This window comes from Bos grunniens, chromosome 5 (assembly GCF_055505025.1).
Source record: "Bos grunniens cultivar Pamir isolate PY7600 chromosome 5, Bosgru_T2T1.0, whole genome shotgun sequence".
In the NCBI taxonomy this organism is placed as follows: domain Eukaryota; kingdom Metazoa; phylum Chordata; class Mammalia; order Artiodactyla; family Bovidae; genus Bos; species Bos grunniens.
The window spans coordinates 65,848,054-65,866,051 of NC_141169.1; the positions used below are offsets into that span (position 1 = coordinate 65,848,054).

General features: G+C 42.5%; 1 protein-coding gene across 50 annotated transcripts in view; it reads left to right on the forward strand.

The window, feature by feature from the left end:
• ANO4 (anoctamin 4) overlaps positions 1-17,998 on the forward strand; it is a 438,203-nt gene that overhangs the window by 270,578 nt on the left and 149,627 nt on the right. For 49 of the 50 annotated variants that reach the window (XM_086400907.1, XM_086400908.1, XM_086400909.1 and 46 more), the window contains one exon: positions 16,873-16,973. The exons of the other annotated variant lie outside the window; for it this stretch is intronic. In XM_086400907.1, coding sequence (XP_086257033.1) covers positions 16,873-16,973 — 101 coding nt within the window. The remainder of the gene's footprint in view (positions 1-16,872; positions 16,974-17,998) is intronic. 50 annotated transcript variants of the gene reach the window in all.

Sequence of the window (17,998 nt, forward strand, 5' to 3'; positions counted from 1 at the left end):
TCTGCTTTATTGATTATGCCAAAGCCTTTCACTGTGTAGATCACAACAAACTGTGGAAAATTCTGAAAGAGATGGGAATACCAGACCACCTTACCTGCCTCTTGAGAAATCTGTATGAAGGTCAAGAAGCAACAGTTAGAACTGGACATGGAAGAACAATCTCATTCTAAATTGGGAAAGGAGTATGTCATGAGAAACGCTGGGCTGGAGGAAGCACAAGCTGGAATCAAGATTGCCAGGAGAAATATCAATCACCTCAGATTTGCAGATAACACCACCCTTATGGCAGAAAGTGAAGAAGAATTAAAGAGCCTCTTGAAAGTTAAAGAGAAGAGTGAAAAAGCTGGCTTAAAATTCAACATTCAGAAAACTAAGATCATGGCATCTGGTCACATCAGTTCAGTTCAGTTCAGTTCAGTCACTCAGTTGTGTCCGACTCTTTGTGACCCTGTGAACCACAGCACACCAGGCCTCCCTGTCCATCACCAACTCCCGGAGTCCACCGAAACCCATGTCCACTGAGTCAGTGATGCCATCCAACCATCTCATCCTCTGTCATCCCCTTCTCCTTCTGCCCTCAATCTTTTCCAGCATCAGGGTCTTTTCAAATGAGTCATCTCTTCGCATGAGGTGGCCAAAGTATTGGAGTTTCAGCTTTAGCATCAGTCCTTCCAATGAACACCCAGGACTGATCTGCTTTAGGATGCACTGGTTGGATCTCCTGGATGTCCAAAGGACTCTCAAGAGTCTTCTCCAACATCACAGTTCAAAAGCATCAATTCTTTGGCGCTCAGCTTTCTTTATAGTCCAACTCTCATATCCATACATAACCACTGGAAAAACCATAGCCTTGACTAGACGGACCTTTGTGTTCAAAGTAATGTCTCTGCTTTTTAATTTGCTGTCTAGGTTGGTCATAACTTTCCTTCCAAGGAGTAAGCGTCTTTTAATTTCATGGCTGAAGTCACCATCTGCAGTGAATTTTGAGCCCTAAAAAATGAAGTCTGACACTGTTTCCACTGTCTCCCCATCTGTTTGCCATGAAGTGATGGGACCAGATGCCATGATCTTAGTTTTCTGAATGTTGAACTTTAAGCCAACTTTTTCACTCTTCACTTTCACTTTCATCAAGAGGCTCTTTAGTTCTTCTTCACTTTCTGCCATAAGGGTGGTGTCATCTGCATATCTGAGGTTATTGATATTTCTCCCGGCAATCTTGATTCCAGCTTATGCTTCCTCCAGCCCAGCGTTTCTCATGATGTACTCTGCATATAAGTTAAATAAGCAGGGTGACAATATACAGCCTTGATGTACTCCTTTTCCTATTTGGAACCAGTCTGTTGTTTCATATCCAGTTCTAACTATTCCTTTCTGACCTGTATACAGGTTTCTCAAGAGGTAGGTCAGGTGGTCTGGTATTCCCATCTCTTTCAGGATTTTCCAGTTTATTGTGATCCACACAGTCAAAGGCTCTGACATAGTCAATAAAGCAGAAATAGATGTTTTTCTGGAACTCTCTTGCTTTTTCAATGATCCAGCAGATGTTGACAATTTGATATCTATGTGTGTGTATACATTGAGTGTGTATATATATATATATATTTTTTTTTTTTTTTGTATATTTTCTTCCAGATTCTTTTCCATTATGGGTTATTACAAGATATTGAGTACAGTTCCCTGTGCTATACAGTAGGTCATTGTTGCTAACCTATTTTATACATAGTGTGTATGTGTTAATCCTAAACTAATATATTAAGCCTGTATTAGGTTTATATTGCTGCTGGGATGACCCAGAGGGAGGGTATGGGGAGGGAGGAGGGAGGGGGGTTCAGGATGGGGAACACAGGTATACCTGTGGCAGATTCATTTCTATATTTGGCAAAACTAATACAATATTGTAAAGTTTAAAAATAAAATTAAAAATAAAATAAAAAGACAGACAAATGATGTCAAAAAAAATAAAATAAAATATACTGGCAAAAAAAAAAGAGATTACATCAAACTTTAAAAGCTTAGAACTGTCCATGTTTATTATCTCATAGTTTCTCTGTGGGCCAAAAGTCTGGATACAACTCACTGGGGTCTTCCAATCAGGATGCCACAAGGTTGCCATTAGGATTTCAGCCAGGCTTCATTCCTTCTGAGTTCAAGGTCCTTTACATAGTTATTGGCAGAATTTATTTCCTTGTGGTTGTCAGACTAAAGTCCCCCCTTCCTGCTTGGCTGTCAATTAGAGGCTGCTCTCAGCTCTTAGGGGCTGCTCATGACTCCTGGTCTTCCCAGGCTTTCTCACAACATGGTAACTTAGTTCTTTAAAGCCTGCAGAAGGACCTCTCTGACGTTGAAACTGTTTCAAAGACTGACCTGATTGATTCGGGCCAATCCAGGATAATCTTTCTGTTTATTCACTCAAAGTTAACAGTTTAGTATCCCAGTGCCAGGAATGCCATCCCCTCATATTCACAGGTTCCACCTATTTTGTTATTAAGGGTGTGTACTCAAGTAGGGTGGAAATCCTGGGGACTGTCTTATAATTCAACTTGTCACATAACTTGTAACCTGAAGGAGCAGGAATTTATCAGGCAGAGAAAATAGCATATGAGAAAACACTGAGGCTGTCAGGAGTCTGGTGATGGAAAGAAGAAATGAGGGCTGTGTGACTGGAACCCAGAGAAAGGAAAAATGATACAAGATAAAGGAGTCCCTGGATCATGAATTGGCCACCTTAGTGATTTTCCAGACAGTCATGGGATACCATGGATCACAGTGTATTTTTAAAGATGTCCCTGATGTCAGCAAGAATACACAAGCCAAGAATGGAACTAGAGGGAGCCCAGCTTGTAGAAGTCTTCAAGGAGCTAGATGATGGAGACTTAAAGGAGGATGGTGGTGGTGGAGATGAAAAGAAATGGATGGATTTGAGAAATGTAAGAGGTAAAATCAGTAAGACACAACAATTGACTGAATGCGGTCTAAGGAAAAAGAAGTCAAAGGTGACTCCTGGACTTAAGAGGCTGGTTGTGCCATTTGCTGAATCTGGGGACAGTGAGAAGAGCAGTGTTTTCCAGGAAAGTGGATCTGGTTTAGACACATTGGGTGTGATACACCCATGAGATTATCAGGGGTAGATAGTATGTTGGCCATTGTTGCTGATCTGGAACTCAGAGGAAGGGTCTGAACCAAAGATAGGGATCTGGGAGATAGGCGACACCTAAGGCCATTGGGAAGGGATGCAGTCTTCCAGGGAGAACAGGTAGAATGAGACTAGAGTCTGGATGGAGTCCTTGGGGAGCCTCATGTAAAGATATGCCAAGGAGGAGTGGGGAGCAATTTCATACATCTGTCTCCTATCTGTTAGTGTTAGTTGCTCATTTGTGTCTGACTCTTTGTGACCTCATGGACTGTAGCCTGCAGGCTCCTCTGTCCATGGAATTTCCCAGGCACGACTACTGGAGTGGGTAGCCATTCCTTTCTCCAGAGGCCCTTCCCACCCTGTGAAGTTGAACCCGTGTCTCCTTCATTGCAAGCGATTTCTTTACCATCTGAGGCACCAGATAAGTCCTATTTCCTGGCTGATGCTAATGTTATCTTCAAGGAATGAACATTGTGACCATTTAGGAACATACAGTATCTCAGAGGCTTTTCTCTACCAGGGCATAATGAGAGAGAGAGAGGGAGGGAGGGAGAGAGGAAAAGAGAGAGAATGTGTGTGTGTGTGTGTGTGTGTGTGTGCAGGTACATGAGTTGTGGAGAGAGAATTGCGTCAGAATCAGCTGAAGAGCTTTTTTGAAACTACACTCAGAAATTCTGAGGAGCCCTCAGGGAACCAAGAATGAAAAAGTAAAATGAAACAAAAAGGCTTTTTAGAAACATATGCCCTCATTTTTTGGAGAAAACTTGAAGCTCAGAAAAGTGGAAGTCATTTGCCCAGTGACACACAGCTGAGTTGATGGCAGCCCCACTGAAAGGGGTTGAAATTGCTTAGCAATTGCTCTGAACCTTTCAGCCCTCCAGAAGTGTACATTTCTCCGTCTGTTTCAGAGGCTAGGTTCCAGATATACCAAAAAAAATTCTACCATCAGCTGTAAACTAGTAGCATGTTCTCCATGCGTTCAGTAGCTATGGGAGGAAGAAGGAAATTCTTTAGAGCTACTTGCAATATGATCATGTAGCTTCAGGGCAATCATACTTGATACTCTCCTCATTTTACAAATGAGGAAACTGAGGCTTATGAACTAGGAGCATGCCAGGAACACACTGGGAATGTGAGTGGCAGAACCAGGCTTCAACTTTTTTTTTTTAACCACTGACCTGACATTCATTCACAAATGTCATTCAGTTCAGTTCAGTCACTCAGTCGTGTCCAGCTCTTTGCAACCCCATGAATCACAGCATGCCAGGCCTCCCTGTCCATCACCAACTCCTGGAGTTCACTCAAACTCACGTCCATTAAGTCGGTGATGCTATCCAGCCATCTCATCCTCTGTCGTCCCCTTCTTCTCCTGCCTTCAATCCTTCCCAGCGTCAGGGTCTTTTCAAATGAGTCAGCTCTTTGTATCAGGTGGCCAAAGTATTGGAGTTTCAGCTTCAACATCAGTCCCTCCAATGAACACCCAGGATTGATCTCCTTTAGGATGCATCTCCTTGCAGTCCAAAGGATTCTCAAGAGTCTTCTCCAACAACACAGTTCAAAAGTATCAATTCTTTGGCGCTCAGCTTTCTTTATGGTCCAACTCTCACATCCATACATGACCACTGGAAAAACCATAGCCTTGACTAGACAGACCTTTGTTGGCAAAGTAATGTCTCTGCTTTTGAATATGCTATCTAGGTTGGCCATAACTTTCCTTCCAAGGAGTAAGCGTCTTTCAATTTCATGGCTGCAGTCACCATCTGCAGTGATTTTGGAGCCCAGAAAAATAAAGTCAGCTACTGTTTCCACTGTTTCCCCATCTATTTCCCATGAAGTGATGGGACCAGATGCCATGATCTTCGTTTTCTGAATGTTGAGCTTTAAGCCAACTTTTTCACTCTCCTCTTTCACTTTCATCAAGAGGCTTTTGAGTTCCTCTTCACTTTCTGCCATAAGGGTGGTGTCATCTGCATATCTGAGGTTATTGATATTTCTCCCAGCAATCTTGATTCCAGCTTGTGCTTCTTCCAGCCCAGCATTTCTCATGATGTACTCTGCATAGAAGTTAAATAAGCAGGGTGACAATATACCACCTTGACGTACTCCTTTTCCTATTTGGAACCAGTCTGTTGTTCCATGTCCAGTTCTAACTGTTGCTTCCTGACCTGCATATAGGTTTCTCAAGAGGCAGGTCAGGTGGTCTGGTATTCCTATCTCTTTCAGAATTTTCCACAGTTTATTGTGATCCACACAGTCAAAGGCTTTGGCATAGTCAATAAAATGTCATTAGCATATTTAAAGGAAACTGTATGTACTGTACCTTGGAATTCAATGTATAACTAAGCATTTTTCAAAAAATAAAATGATGATGGAATTGAATCCATAAGAACATACATTCACGAGCCCCCCTGTCCTCTTGTGAAGCAGCAGGTCTGAAGCCCAGCTGCCTTGGTGAGAATCCAGGCTCCCTCCTTCCTCGCCATGTGATCTTAGCCCAGATCTCTGTGCTTTAGGTCCTCATCTGCAGTGGAACAGGCTAATGAAGCTGCCTGCCTCATGGGGTTGGTGTGAAGATGACATTATTTAATGTGTGGGAAAGCCCTAAAACACTAAGTAGTGTGTTACACTCTGTAACTGCTCCCACATCTACTGCTGCTATTTAGTTTTTCTCTGAGAGTCGTATCTGAGTTCCTAATTGGAAATTCATCTCTCCTTTTTGCCCCAGAATTTTGTGGGTTTGCTCTGTTCTCCTGACAGTATGGTTATGAGAGAGTGAAATCCTTGTAGTTGCCTGAGGGGGTAGTGGAGAGAGGCAAGTGGCTACCCCAATGTGACCCTTTGTGCTGAATAGATTGCATCATGAAGTGTCTTTATGCCTCGGGCCCTCATCCTTTGATTTCTGCCTGGAAAACACTTTCCCTGGGTAATGGAATGGCCTCCTTTCCACATCTTCAGGTTTCTGTTCAAATGTCACCTTATCAAAAGGCCTGTCCACAGCACTCTGTCTAAAATAGCATTTCCTTTTCACCATCACTTTCTATTTCCCTCCCTTCTTTATTCTTCTTCGGAGCACACCCTCGGCAGTATCATGTATCTTATTTATTGAGGGTTGTGTCCCCAGTAGAACTTGAGCTCTGTGAGGATGGGGATTTAGTTTGTTTCACCCACAGGTATATGCCCAGCACCCAGGACAGTCCCTACTCATAGCAGGCCCTCAGTGAAGCTTTGTGGATGACATGACTGGATGAGTAGTGAATTGTTCAGTCATGTCCAACTTTTTGCAACCCCATGGACTGCAGGATGCCAGGCTTCCCTGTCCTTCACTATCTCCTGGAGTTCACTCAAAACTCATGTCCATTGAGTCAGTGATGCCATCCAACCATCTCATCCTCTGTCACTCCCTTTTCTTCCTGCCCTTAGTTTTTCCCAGCATCAGGGTTTTTTCCCTGTGAGTCAGCTCTTTGCATCAGGTGGCCAGAGTATTAGAGCTTCAGCTTTAGCGTCAGTCCTTCCAATGAATTTTCAAGGTTGATTTCCTTTAGGATTGACTGGTTTGATCTCCTTGCAGTCCAAGGGACTTTCAAGAGTCTTCTGCAGCACCATGTCTTGAAAGCATCAATTCTTCGGTGCTCAGCCTTCTTAATGGTCCAGCTCTCACATCTGTACATGACTACTATAGCTTTGACTGTACAGACTTTTGTCGGCAAAGTGATGTCTCAGCTTTTTAACACACTAGGTTTGTCATAGCTTTCCTTCCAAGGAGCAAGCGTCTTTTAATTTCCTGGCTGGAGTCACCATCCACAGTGATTTTGGAGCCCAAGAAAATGCTAAGTTACAGTTCATGTTGTGAGATACATGGTCAGCTGCAGAGACTACTGTGATTTCCAGGTACCCTTCTGCTGAATGAGTTTGGAACAGACTGTGTGATTCTAGTCCATGTTTTGCAGATGAGGAAACTGAGGGCAGAGAAGAGGCCAGGCTCCAATTCTAAGAGGCAGTCAGAGCCAGGACTGGGCAGTTTTTGCCATGTTTCACAGGTTGTTTTAATCTGTATGGTAGAATAGCCCCAAAAGTTTGCAGCCCTGGGGATCAGGTTGTTTCTGTGTGGCCAGTGAGAAGTTCATAGTCAGAGAAGTGAGGTGACTCACCCAAGTTCGCAAGACAGGACCTGGCCCAGGCATTCTTTCCACCACAGAGCAGCATGTGGTTGGCTGTTGGCCAGTGATCACCTGACAAGTGACATCAAGGAGACTTCTGGAAAGTACCTAAGCCTAGGTCTCCTTTAGTCTTCTCTGCTCTAATGAAGTTTCAGCTCTTTTAAGACAGTTGTCTTCAAGGTTATGGGGATCATCTTTTGAGCTGAGGTGACCTTTTTAATTTCGACAGCCTCTTGCAGGGCCCCTAGTTGACTTTAGGGTACCCTGGGACTGACCTAGACCCATGGGGGCTATTTCCAAACAGACCCCTGTTTCCTTCCCTACTCACCTGTTCCCTGTCCCTGTTTGGCACAAATATAACCCCAGGATGCACTTGTATCTTAGATGAATCAAATGAGCTTACAAGTGAGAGCGAGGCGGCTTTCTGTGAGCCAGGCCCTCACTCTGCGATGTCCATGGGAAGGAACCTGTTCCGTTTTCACATGAAGCTGCCCCTCCTCGTAACCTCCAGGCAAACACCTCTTTGTTCCTAATGTTCCATAGCTATATTTTCATGGCCAAAATCGGGAAACCAGGTAGGAAGAAAAAAAATGTTGTTTCTCAATTAAAGCTTTAACTTTAAACCATATTTTCAAATGCTGTAATGAATCTGCCCGCAATGCGAAAGATCTGGGTTCAGTCCCTGGGTTGGGAAGATTACCTGGAGAAGGAAATGGGTATCCACTTTAGTATTCTTGCCTAGAGAATTCTATGGACAGAGGAGCCTGATGGGCTACACTCCCTGGGGTTGCAAAGAGTGGGACACACTTTCACTTTAATAATTCACAAGCCTTCCTTCTTACCATTTAAAGAGTATTTTATGTGCATAAGGAACTAGCTAAGTACTTTGCATCCCTTAAACCCTATAGTCCTCAGAAGAACTTTGAAATAAGTGCTGCTATTGTTCCCGTTTCACAGATGAGAGAATTGAGGCTTACAGAGATTATAAACACCTTGTTCAAGGTCACTAGCTGCTAATACCAGGTCTGGTACTTGACCCCTAACTCCAAAGCTGGGACTTTTAACAATTACACTATATGCTTGCTCCATTCTATTTTTATTCAGTGTCCAAAGAAAGGTTGCATATCATCATATAGCTCTTGTGTAATTCTACCAAATTTCACGTATAGTTTCTATCTCTGTGGCTTAGGTATTAGCATCTCAGGGACAGGAATGATCTCATTTTTGTTATAGCCCAAAGCCAGTTGCCTTATGACAACATAAATGACCCTTCCCCAGCACAGGGCAAGTGGTTAATAAACATGCAATAAATATTTAATGAAAAAATGATTAACCAAATCCTTTAAAATTGCTTTCCTTTCTCCTGCTACCTTTTTAAAAGGGCCACCATCCTGTTTCATTAGAACCCAATCAGCGAAAATGGACCTGAAATGAAAATAGATTGATAAAAATTTCCCAGAATAAGGTTTCTATGGCAGACGTGAGGTCTAGTCCATTTCTTCTGCATGCACACATATCCTCCACGTATGACTCTGTACATGATCATGATCTCATTCAGACAAGCATCATAGGGTCAAACAAAACTCACAATTGCAGTGAGATTTATCTCTGAAATCAGAGATATATGTATGTTATGATGGAGGGAGGTCCCTGCTGCATGTCCATCTGGGGAAACCTGGGACATTGCCAGGAGTGTTCAGCACCTGGGAATCCTTAGAGAAAGTGTAGGAAAACCACAGCCTCAGAATCCTGAGTACAGAGCCACTTCTAATCTCTTAATGAGATGTTCTCAGATAGCTGACAGCTCTCTGACCAGCATGGACCAGGGGAGTTGTGGGCTTCGTTCACTGGTTGGTATATGCTGTGTGGGACAGAGGTGTGCTGAAAGAGGGACATGGCATAGTACCTGTGTGCCTGTCTCGAATACAGCTGTGACTCAGGAGAACCAGCTGGAACATGGATGTTCCCTGTTTTCCTTCAAGGAACAAGCTGGACACCATGAGAGCAGAGATCCCCCTCAGCTCTGCATTAGAATCAGGACCCGGCCATGGGCAGGGTAAGCAGATGAAGGGTGGCTGCAGCAGCAAGGCTGGGACCAGGGGCACTGTTGGACAAGGTCACCTCTATGCAACAGCCCAGTATCCACAGGAAGGGTGACCTAAACTGCGCCTGGCTTATCCAGTGCTGCTGATCACTTCATCCTTCTAGAAACCCATTTCTCCTGGCTTCTGCTTTGTCCCTCTCTTTGTTTCCCACCTCCTTCTCTGATGGCTCCTTCTCAGTCCTCTTTGATGGTTGCTTTCTCCTCTTCCAAACCTCTTAAGTGTTAGTGTGCCCTGAGACTTGCTCCTTCCCATTTTCCTCCACTCTTTCCTTCGGTGATCTCATCAAGTTCTGTGCTTTTAAATATCAGCTACACGCCTGCGATTCTCAGTAAGTCCCACCCTCTGAGAGCCAGACTCCTGTATCCATTTTCCTACTTATCTTCTGTGTAACTGTCACCCAGGTACTTCAAGCATGCATATCCCAAAGTCAGCAACCTTCTTCTCCCTGACGTCCTCTGTATCAGTGCGTGGTAGTAACCATCCTAGTTTCCTGGGCAAAGCAACCTGCACAGGAATCTAAGACACTGGATTTTTTCTCACTCTCACTGGACCAATCCCAAATTTACCTCCAGGTAAATCTCAAATCTATCCATTTCTCCCCTGTAGTCATGTCCACATTCTGGTTCCAGCCACTGTCTTGTCTCACCTGGGCTCCTGGAGTAACTGTCTTAGTGAACTTTTCAGTCCTATGCTCCCTCTAGGAATTGCCCAGGAGTTACTGAAATTGTGCTTTATTTTTAAAAAATATTTATTTATTTGGCTGCCTTGGGTCTTAGTTGTGGCACGCAGGATCTTCAGTCTTTGTTGAAACATGTGGGTTCTGTAGTTGTGACATGCGGGATCTGTAGTTGCAGCCGGCAAACTCTTTAGTTGTGGCATCTACTTCCCTAACCAGGGATCAAACCTGGGTTCCCTGCATAAGAGTCCAGAGTCTTAGCCATTGGACCACCAAGGAAGTCCCCAGGGTATATGTTCTGAAACAAGTGATGCCATCACCTCTCTGCCTTTAACCCATTGGTAACTTTGCATTGACCTTAGAAAATCAAATCCAGACTCCTAGCAGCATTGAATCTGGCCTGGCAGGGTCTGTTCCCAGGTCTCCTCTTCAGCCCTGTGATCAGGTATTCTCCCTGCCTCACACTTTACAGTGTCCAGTCACTGGAGGCTTTGGTTCCTGGTGTGCTCTGATCTCTGAGTCTTCATACTTGCTGTTCTCTCTGCTTGGAATGCTTTTCACTTGGCTTCTCCCATGGCTGGCGTCCCTCTCACCTTTGGAATCTGAGATTGTATGTTATGCTTGCAGGGATCAAACGGCTGATCTAAAGCAACTAAAGCAAGTACCCCGCTTCTTCTGGACCGCAGCACTATATTCTTATCTTTTTTACAACTTTTCTTAATTTTAACTCATATGTTTATTTGTTGTTTAATGTCTGTCTCCAGACTGTAAATTTGGGTGACTGTAATATATCTAACCATCTGGCAGAGAACCTGATATGCCAGTTCAGTTCAGTCGCTCAGTCATGTCCAAATCTTTGCAACCCCATGGACTGCAGCACGCCAGGCCTCCCTGTCCGTCACCAACTCCCGGAGTTTATTCAAACTCATGTCCATTGAGTCGGTGATGCCATCCAACCATCTCATCCTCTGTTGTCCCCTTCTCCTGCCTTCAATCTTTTGCAGCATCAGGGTATTTTCAAATGAGTCAGCTCTTTGCATTAGGTGGCCAAAGTATTGGAGTTTCAGCTTTAGCATCAGTCCTTCCAATGAATTTTCAGGACTGATCTCCTTTAGGATGGACTGGTTGGATCTCTTTGCAGTCCAAGGGACTCGCAACAGTCTTTTCCAACACCACAGTTCAAAAGCATCAGTTCTTTGGTGCTCAGCTTTCTTTATAGTCCAACTCTCACATCCATACATGACTACTGGAAAAACCATAGCTTTGACTAGACAGAACTTTGTTGGTAAAGATCTCACTTTTTAATATGCTGTCTAGGTTGGTCATAGCTTTTCTTCCAAGGAGCAAGCGTCTTTTAATTTCATGGCTGCAGTCACCATCCACAGTGATTTTGAGCCCCACAAAATAAAGTCTGTCACTGGTTCCACTGTTTCCCCATCTATTTGCCATGAAGTGATGGGCCCGGGTGCCATGATCTCAGTTTTCTGAATGTTGAGTTTTAAGCCAACTTTTTCACTCTCCTCTTTCACTTTCATCAAGAGGCTCTTTAGTTCTTCTTCACTTTCTGCAGTGAGGGTGGCTCATCTGCATATCTGAAGTTATTGTTATTTCTCCTGACAGTCTTGATTCCTGATATGTAGTTGTCACTCAGTGAATGTCTGATGAGTGAATGAATGGGTGTCCTTGGAGGAATATGTAGGGACTGTGGAGGGAAAGGAGATGGGCATTGGGAACTTGACTTTCAGAATTTCTTCTGGTTTAGACTTGTAGTCAAAGCCTGGAAAATCCTTTTCAGGTAGTAGTTTCTTATTTGTCACATTCACAGATTGTAACTAGGTAACCAGTAGTGCTGTGTTCTTCCCCCCACCACCAGTGTGCTATGGCCCTTCTTAGAGATAATGCTAACATGTTTTTGGATGTACTACGAGTACCTTACCTGTTTTATGCCATTTAATACAACTCAACATTCAGAAAACTAAGATCATGGCATCTGGTCCCAGCACTTCATGTCAAATAGATGGGGAGACATCTATTTGACATGTTGGAAACAGTGTCCGACTTTATTTTTGGGGGCTCCAAAATCACTGCAGATGGTGATTGCAGCCATGAAATTAAAAGACGCTTACTCCTTGGAAGGAAAGTTATGACCAACCTAGATAGCATATTCAAAAGCAGAGACATTACTTTGCCAACAAAGGTCCATCTAGTCAAGGCTATGGTTTTTCCAGTGGTCATGTATGGATATGAGAGTTGGACTGTGAAGAAAGCTGAGCATCGAAGAATTGATGCTTTTGAACTGTGGTGTTGGAGAAGACTCTTGAGAGTCCCTTGGACTGCAAGGAGATCCAACCAGTCCATTCTGAAGGAGATGAGCCCTGGGATTTCTTTGGAAGGTCTGATGTTAAAGCTGAAACTCCAATACTTTGGGCACCTCGTGAGAAGAGTTGACTCATTGGAAAAGACTCTGATGCTGGGAGGGATTGGGGGCAGGAGGAGAAGGGGATGACAGAGAATGAGATGGCTGGATGGCATCACCGACTTGATGAACATGAGTTTGAGTGAACTCCAGGAGTTGGTGATGGACAGGGAGGCCTGGCGTGCTGTGATTCATGGGGTCGCAAAGAGTTGGACACGACTGAGCAACTGAACTGAACTGAACTGAATACAACTCAACTGATAGCTGTTGCTATCATTTCCCATTTTACAGTTGAACAGACAGAGGCACAGAGAGATTGAGTAGCTTGGCCAGGATCACAGAGCTGGTAAGAGGTAGATATGTCAATATGTGCCGTTGAACCTCAGGGTCTGCATCCCCATCTAACCTCTATGTTGCAGCTACCCACGTGGCTCTGTCCCTGTATTCTCTTCTGAACTGACCTTATCCAATCCCATGGATTTAAACATTGTCTATCTCCTGGCCATATTTATTTTGTATCTCTGACTCAGACTGCTCTCCTAAGCTCCAGACACAGTTTGGTCTGGACTCATTTATCCACCCACAAGATGTCTTTTCATGGGCGTTAAGAACTTAGTATGTCCTAAAGTAAGTTTGTGATGCCTCCATGCCCCCACTCCCAAACCTTTTCTCCATCAGTGTCCTCTTTTCAGCCATTGTTTTGGAGGTCATGAGGTGAAGAGATGTGTACATTTACACATTTTTAAAAGGTGGATTGCTTGGGTTAGATAATGGCATGCTATTTATTTTTTCCCTTATGGTTACCTTATCTAACCTCCAAGACAAGGACCACAGTTTATATATCTTTGCATTCCCAGAATCTATACATAGATTATGTTCAATATGTTCTTGTTGAATGAACAAGAAAGAAGAAAAGTTTTCTGTGGCTCTTACCTTTTTCCATTCCAGGGATTTTCCATGGTACTTTTTAATTTCTCCAGTCATTCTTCTAAGGAGATTTTTCAAGCTCCTCTAAATGGTCGTTTTTTCTTCTCCCCAAGGTTCTAACCTAAGGGGTTTTTATTGTAGTATATGAATGAAACAACTCTGTTTCAAAAAATCATTTCCATTTCTCTTCATTTTGGTACTTGCACACTTGGATTTATTTGGAAAGGAATACTTAATAAGAAGGAAAACCTATTTAGACCCAGTAGTGTAATCATTCATTACTCGAGAAAAAGAGTGATGTATGAGCAATATAATTAGCAGTCATGTTTCACATTTATTTTTCTGAGCTGAAGTTCAGTTTCTCCTTAAAAACAGAAAATAAGCCCCATACACACATAGATGCAGGCATGCACAGATGCAGACCCCTCCACACACATAACACATGAATAGACACCCATCATCATTCAAGGAATTCAGTTAACATTTTTCTCAAGATTATCAAGATAATCTTAAATATAGCTTAATTTCCCCTCTTTGTTTGTGTAAACTGATAAAGAATTCAGAGATTATGTGTCCTCAGTGCATGTAAAAGCCATGGATTTATTTAAACCTCAGAGTTTATCAGATAAAATGGACAGAGTCAAGGGATGTGGGTGGGGACTCAGATTTGAGTGAAATAAACTTTCAGTTTAGCTGTGGGTGAATTGCTTAGTCTCTTTCCTTTTTTAAGAAATTAAAGCCTCTCTTACAAGTTTGAGAATAAAATGAGGTAATGTGTAAAAGTGCTTGTAAAATTATACAGCACTAAATATAGTAAAGTGATGATATAAAATAAATATGACAGGCTTTATAATCATTGTTATAATTGAAATAATAAGAAAATGGAGGGTTTTTTTAAAATCATACTGAGTGACTCAAAGCAGTTGCTCATTTATGCAGAAAATGGTTGAAATCCCACATTAGAATTTTAGTTGACTCAGTACGTGTTCAGATAATGAACTTGGCTTTTTCATACACAGAAGTATGACACTTAGAATATGCCCTGAATGGGATATTGTATCCTCCCTAGTGTGTTCATATATTCATGGGAAATCTACAAAATGATTATTCTTGAGGTAGATTATATATTTTCTGTAAAACTAGCAATCGCAATAATTCTGTGAAGAGAGTATATTCTAAGATTTCATGCTCTAAATCAAGGTTTGGTTGATTCTGTGAATCAGTCCCATGGCCATTTGTCTTCTTTATTTTGCACAATTTTACTCTTCCTCTCATGAGAAGATGGAGAAGAAACAACAGGAAGTGAGAACCTTGTCAGAAAACTAGGCAAATTTAAAGAATTCCTAGTATCATCATGAAACCTCCCAAGTGAGGAAGCTGCAAAACCTTCCCAGACTCTAAAGCATATCTTTCTTTTTTCTTTTTTAAAATTTTATTTTAGCCTGCCTGCTACGTAGGGCTCCCAATTTTTACCTGGGCCAGAATGAACTGTTCACATTTCACCAGGGCTTCCCTGGTGGCTCAGTTGGTAAAGAATCTGCCTGCAATGCAGGAGACCCAGATTCAATCCCTGGTTTGGGGAGATCCCCTGGAGAAGGAAATGGCAACCCACTCCAGTATTCTTGCCTGGAGAATCCCATGGACAGAGGAGCCTGGCGGGCTACAGTCCATGGGATCACAGAGTCAGACACGACAGCAACTACACCACCACCAGGCACATATCGGCTGAGAGCTCCCTCTATAGCAGGAACTGTTCTGGGGCCAAAGGATTCAACCAATGAATAACAGAAGCTTTCCTTGTTCTCAGGGGGCTTAAAGGTAGGTGTCTGCTTGTCCTACGTTGAAAGATAAAACCTTATTTCAGCCTGAACTGCCAGAAAATTTGATTTTTTTTCCTAACCAATATCAGGGGTTCCCCTTCACCATTGTGTACTTGGATCCTGGCCCTTCTCCCCATGGGAAAGTCAGCATCACCAAAGTTTCTGAGAATGTTGTTGTTGATAACAGTTGGCTTTTCCATAATATCTTGAGGCGTTCTTAGGCCTTAAATACAATATTTATAAGCCCAGCAAGAAGACCCTGAATGAAAATACGAAAAATGAATTACAGTTGCCTTTCATCTGCAATGTAAAAACAATTCCCTACAGTGCAAATGTACCCCTGCTAAAGCATAAAGTTGAGGTTTTTTTGTCAGGTGTGTAGAAATATTGACTTGTGTATAGATACTGTTATAAGGAGAGTTCAGCCACGAAGGCCCAATACATCTTAAACTATGAAATTTTAAATTGATTTTCTTAAACTATGAACACTTAAATGGTATGCAGTTCAGGATAACCCTGTGTGAAAAGATAAGGATAAGTAATTGGCCATTTGGCTCATTAAGCTCTGGCTTAACTGTTTCTCATCTTTCTTCCACATCCTTCCACAACTCAGCCCTCACCCTGGGAAATGACTTCCAAAGGAAATCTAATAAGGGATGTCCCTGCCACCAGAGGCACAGACCAAAACCTGTTGGGTAGTTAATGGAGTGTGAAGTCCTAGTTTTACGGCCCTAAGTTCTGTGTTGATAAAAAGCCCCGAAGAAGGGAAAGGTTTGGGGCCGAAGAGCACAGTCCTTTGAAAAAGCCTTGCTGATGCTGGCCAGATTTAAGACACATCTGTTAGTTCCCTTTATCCCCACCACCAACTATTGCTTTTGCCTGAATGATTGAGAGCATCTCTCTCTCCATTTCACTGTGACTCTCCCTTATTCTTTCTCTTCCATGCAGCAGCCGCAGTGGTCTTTGAACACCTAAATCAAAATGACTTCCCCATGTACCTAGCATAAAGTGTAACTGTGTTGTTGTGGCCTGTGAAGCACCGCATACTAGCTCAGGCTCACCTTTCCAGCCTCTTCTCATGCCAGTCTCTGTGATTAATCCACCCCAGCACCTCCACCCTCCTCCTTGCCCCTCCCCTATAGGACATACTAAGCTGTTTCCCAGCCTAGGGGCTTTGCACCCAGAACATTCAGCTTTTTACCCAGCTGGCTCCTTCTTTATATCTCAACTCACATGTCCATTCCTCAGAGAGGACTTTTTTTTTTGACCCTTTGTCCAAGGAAATGGGTATCCTACTCTAACTTTTTCTCCCAAGACTCTGTTGTCTTCAGAACACTCAACTCTCTGAATCTCTTTCTCTTGTTAACTTGTTTTTGCCTGTCTCCTTTTGTATGTGTGTATTTGCAGAATGTAAATGCCATCTGTATCTCTCTTCTTCCCTGCTGGTTCTCCAGAGCCTGGCTCACAGTAATGTATTGATTGAATGGATATGTGCACACATAAGGACCCAGCTGATTGCTGAAAAATGCCCTCTGATCTTAAACTCTGTACAAGTTCATGTGTTCTAAGTTCCAGTTCAATTGAAACCATAGGAGACTTGGATATACTTTTCAATTTAGTTTCTTTTTTCTGTTTCAGTCCTCTCTAATAAATAGTGACATTATCTTTGTGAAGTTGCATGCCCCATGGGAAGTGCTTGGAAGATATGCAGAACAAATGAATGTAAGAATGCCTTTCAGGTAGGTGTAAAAGTATTTCTCCCCCACTCTCTCTGCTGCTAGTGCACTCCTCTATCGAAACAAATAAAATCAAAATGCAGACTGGAACACTGTTAGAGGAAAAAACCCTTTAAATGCGTAGGAAATGCAATAAGTAACTTCATGGCTAATGATGACTTCATGACTTTTTGTGAAAATGCCTGGCTAATGCAGTCCTTAGAAGGATAGACTGTTGAGAAAGAAATATTTTCCAAGTGGCATTTTCATTTCCAAAGTGCCAATTTTAAAAACCGTGCTTCTTTAAATGGCCAGATGTCAGGACCAGTGGTACAAGTCCTTACTGACTGGTCCCTTCCAGAAAAAAATTACAGTCTACTTCCATTGCTGCAAGTTCAAGAAATTTCAGGAAAACGTGACCTTATTTTTTTAAACAACTATTTTTGCATTTTAAGAGTCAAGTCATAAATACTGTGCAAACCACAACCATTGATATTTATTCCTGCTGCTGCTGCTGCTAAGTCGCTTCAGTCGTGTCCAACTCTGTGCGACCCCATAGATGGCTCCCCTGTCCCTGGGATTCTCCAGGCAAGAACACTGGAGTGGGGAATATAAAGTACTTTTCATGAATTTCTTAGTTATTTTAAAGGATTAATTTTCCTCCATCTCAGAGTGAATATTCTTATATTCCCTATAGATTAAGAAAAAGTGATTGTTTGCTAGATAGAAATGAAATTAAGTATTAAATCTTAAATTATGAATGCCAAGATATGTAGAAATAATAGAATCTCTTAAAGGAGGTGGAGGGGTTTAGTACCAAGGACAGTTCTTAAGGGACAAAAGAATTAAATACTTTCTACTTTTGGTTCAACATTTGCCAATACGACCAAGTCAGAGGGCAGAAATTAGGCAGATGGCCAATTCTAAAGTATAGCTGTTAATGAGCTGTGGAAAGTTATTGAGACAAAGATCCATCTATATTCTTAGAAATGAGATGCTAGGAACACATTTAGGGAAGGGCAATTTCCATTCATAAGCCTGTAATATAT